Source organism: Monoraphidium neglectum, assembly GCF_000611645.1.
Source record: "Monoraphidium neglectum strain SAG 48.87 unplaced genomic scaffold scaffold05517, whole genome shotgun sequence".
Taxonomy (NCBI): Eukaryota; Viridiplantae; Chlorophyta; class Chlorophyceae; order Sphaeropleales; family Selenastraceae; genus Monoraphidium; species Monoraphidium neglectum.
In genome coordinates, this window is record NW_014008113.1 from 830 (window position 1) to 3,445 (window position 2,616).

Sequence of the window (2,616 nt, forward strand, 5' to 3'; positions counted from 1 at the left end):
CCCCCACACACCTTCACGTCCCGGTGGATGCCGCCGTTCTTGTGCATGTAGGCGAGCGCCCTGAGCACCTCGCGCGCGATCGTGGCAATCACCGGCTCAGGCAGGCCCTGGGGTTGTCGAGCGAGAGGGTGCGTTTCAAAGATGGGGGATCATATCGCAGCCTTTGCCGCCCGCTGCCCGTTCTTTTTTACATTCGCGGCCGGCGGCTCCCCGAGCGATCGGAGCGAGTGCGGTGCAGAGCCACGGGGGTGGCTGCGTCGCTGCAGGGGGTGCGGCGGGCGGCAGCGGGGCCGGCGCGCATGCGGGGCGCCCGCCGCTTCTGGAGGCCGCCGCACGCGTTGGCGCCCCGCCGCGTTCGCCGGCGGTTCAAGGGAAAGGTGCCAACGCTGCTGCCGTGCATGCCCACACGGCTGAGAACGCCCGCCGCTCACCGCTGGGAAGCGCTCGCGCATGATGCAGCGCACAGAGCCCGCCCCCAGAAAGGGCATCACCATCCAAAGCTCGTGCGCGTTCACGAAGCTGGCGTGCAGCTGCAGGATGTTGGGGTGGTGGAAGCGGCGCATGAGGGCGGCCTCTTTGGTCAGGGCGGCGAGCTGCGCGCCGACGCCCTCAAGGTTGACCACTTTGACCGCGACCACCTCCCCCAGCGGCTTGCAGATCGCGCGGTGGACCTGCATGCCAGGGGCGGGAGGAGGTAGTAGGGGGACAGCATGGTTTGGGATTGCAAACCGGGCGGCAGGCGCAGGGCGCGCGGGCGTGGGCCGCCCCCCGTTGTAGCTCAGGCGGCGAGAGGTCGCGCGCTCGGCGGCGGCTGCCGACGCCGCGGTCAAACGGCGGACGCACCACGGCGCAGCCGCCGCGGCCGCACTCCTCCAGCAGCTCGTAGTCATTGGCGTCGACGGGCCATTCCCTGCGGCATGCGCGGCTCGCGGCGTCAGCGACCCGCCCTTCGTCCCGCCACCCGAAGCGAGCACCAGCGGCTATCGAGCTAGCAGACGCAGGGTGGCGTACATGTCGAAAACCCCCAGAGCAAGCACAATACATCATGCTGCATTCCTATAAGGCGCCACAAACAGCACGCACTTGACACGGTATGCTTGCAAGTCTTCGTCCACGAGCGGCCTGCCTCCGACCCCGGGCAGGATACAGGCCATAAGCAAGCCTTCTCAGCGCCGTTCAGTCACGCTCGTTCACCGCACTCTACGCGACCAATTGCCGGGACATTCTGCAATGCATTTGCTGTACGTGACGTTTTTTGACCCCGTGTCATCCAAAGCAAAAGTAAGCTATCAAAAGCTTCAGCTCCCGTGATCAGGTCGGCAGCTGATCTGCGTGCTTGGATCGAATGCGGACACAGGATGTTTGTGCCGTTGCAGCCCCTGACTGCAAGTGACTACTGTTGTGAATTGACACAATTGCAGCGCGATGCAAAGCAGTGCATCAATGTCCCCCGCACCGGTCCGCCGGGCCGTACCATACAATTTCAAAACCCGATGGCACGCCTGCAGTTCACTCCCAGGTTCCCACCAAGACCGCGTGGTGCGGCACTCAGAGCTGACAATGCAGGCGCCAGCGGGTTTGACACGCGACATTACAAGTGATACGAGCTCCGTGCAGCGGCCCACAGAGCCCGGGCCGCCCAGCCACCCAAACCTCACGCGGCGCCGCCCGCCGCGACGGCCCCCGGCACCCGGTCGCTCCCGGTGAGCCGCCGCAGCGCGTCCCGCCGCCCCGCCCAGTACGCGTCCAGCTGGCCCGTCGCCTTGGCCTCCTTGAAGGCGCGCAGGTCGGCGCCCTTGGGGTCGTACTTGTCCCTGATGGCCTGCACCTCGGCCCCGGTGACGTCGCCCGCAAAGCCGCCGTCGCGCTCCCACCAGCGCAGCGCGTGGTAGCGCTTGAGGGTGCGCTTCTCCGATTCCGTCAGAGGATACCTGCAAAAAGGGGGGCCGGGTGTGGTCGGGACCGGTGGAGGCGCGGTGGCCGTTGCGAGGGTGACGCCAGGCGGAGGCGGCCGCGCATCCGGTGTGTGCCGCGGCCGCGGGCGCTGGAAAGGGGGGCGGCTTCGTGCGCGACAGGCGGGGACGGACATCAGAGGCGCCCGGCCCGGCCGCGAGGGAGGATGATCCCCAGGTTGATGGAGCCTGCAGCTGCCGCTCGCACTCACTTGTACTGGTCGAAAGTGTAGGCGTGCTCCTGAGAGGGCAGGGCGGAGGGGCGGTTGGGGCGAGGCGCGGTGGGGCGAGTTGGGTCAATGGATGTGGGAGCCGGCGGGAGAGCGGTTGGTGCGATGCGAGGGAGTTTGCCTGAGCGAGGAGCGCGCTGCGCTGCAGGCAGCCGCGGCGGCCGTGAGCCCCATGCAGCCCAAGAGGCCCCAGCCGTGCCTTGCCCTCGGGGCCGGCGAGCCACGGGCGGCTGGCCCGTCGACATACGTCATCCGCGCCCCGTCGGTCCGCTACAGCCGCAGACAGTGGCTGTCCCCCTCCCCCTCATACCCGCACTGCTTCACCCCCCAGGACCTCGAAACAGTCCCCCTGTCCCTGCCACCCCAACATCTCTGCCCCACACCCAGGGGGTATATTTGACGCAAACCCCTGCAACGCCCCCAAAAAACCCCCC

General features: G+C 67.9%; 1 protein-coding gene across 1 annotated transcript in view; it reads right to left on the reverse strand.

Annotated features, from left to right (window-relative positions):
• MNEG_15641 (hypothetical protein) overlaps positions 1 to 2,434 on the reverse strand; it is a gene marked incomplete at both ends in the record, with an annotated part of 2,888 nt that extends 454 nt beyond the window's left edge. Inside the window, 6 exons of the mRNA XM_014035889.1 lie at positions 12 to 107; positions 432 to 671; positions 844 to 988; positions 1,659 to 1,931; positions 2,165 to 2,193; positions 2,426 to 2,434. Of these exons, the coding sequence (XP_013891343.1) occupies positions 12 to 107; positions 432 to 671; positions 844 to 988; positions 1,659 to 1,931; positions 2,165 to 2,193; positions 2,426 to 2,434 (792 nt within the window). The remainder of the gene's footprint in view (positions 1 to 11; positions 108 to 431; positions 672 to 843; positions 989 to 1,658; positions 1,932 to 2,164; positions 2,194 to 2,425) is intronic.
• Between the last annotated feature and the right edge of the window lie 182 nt (positions 2,435 to 2,616).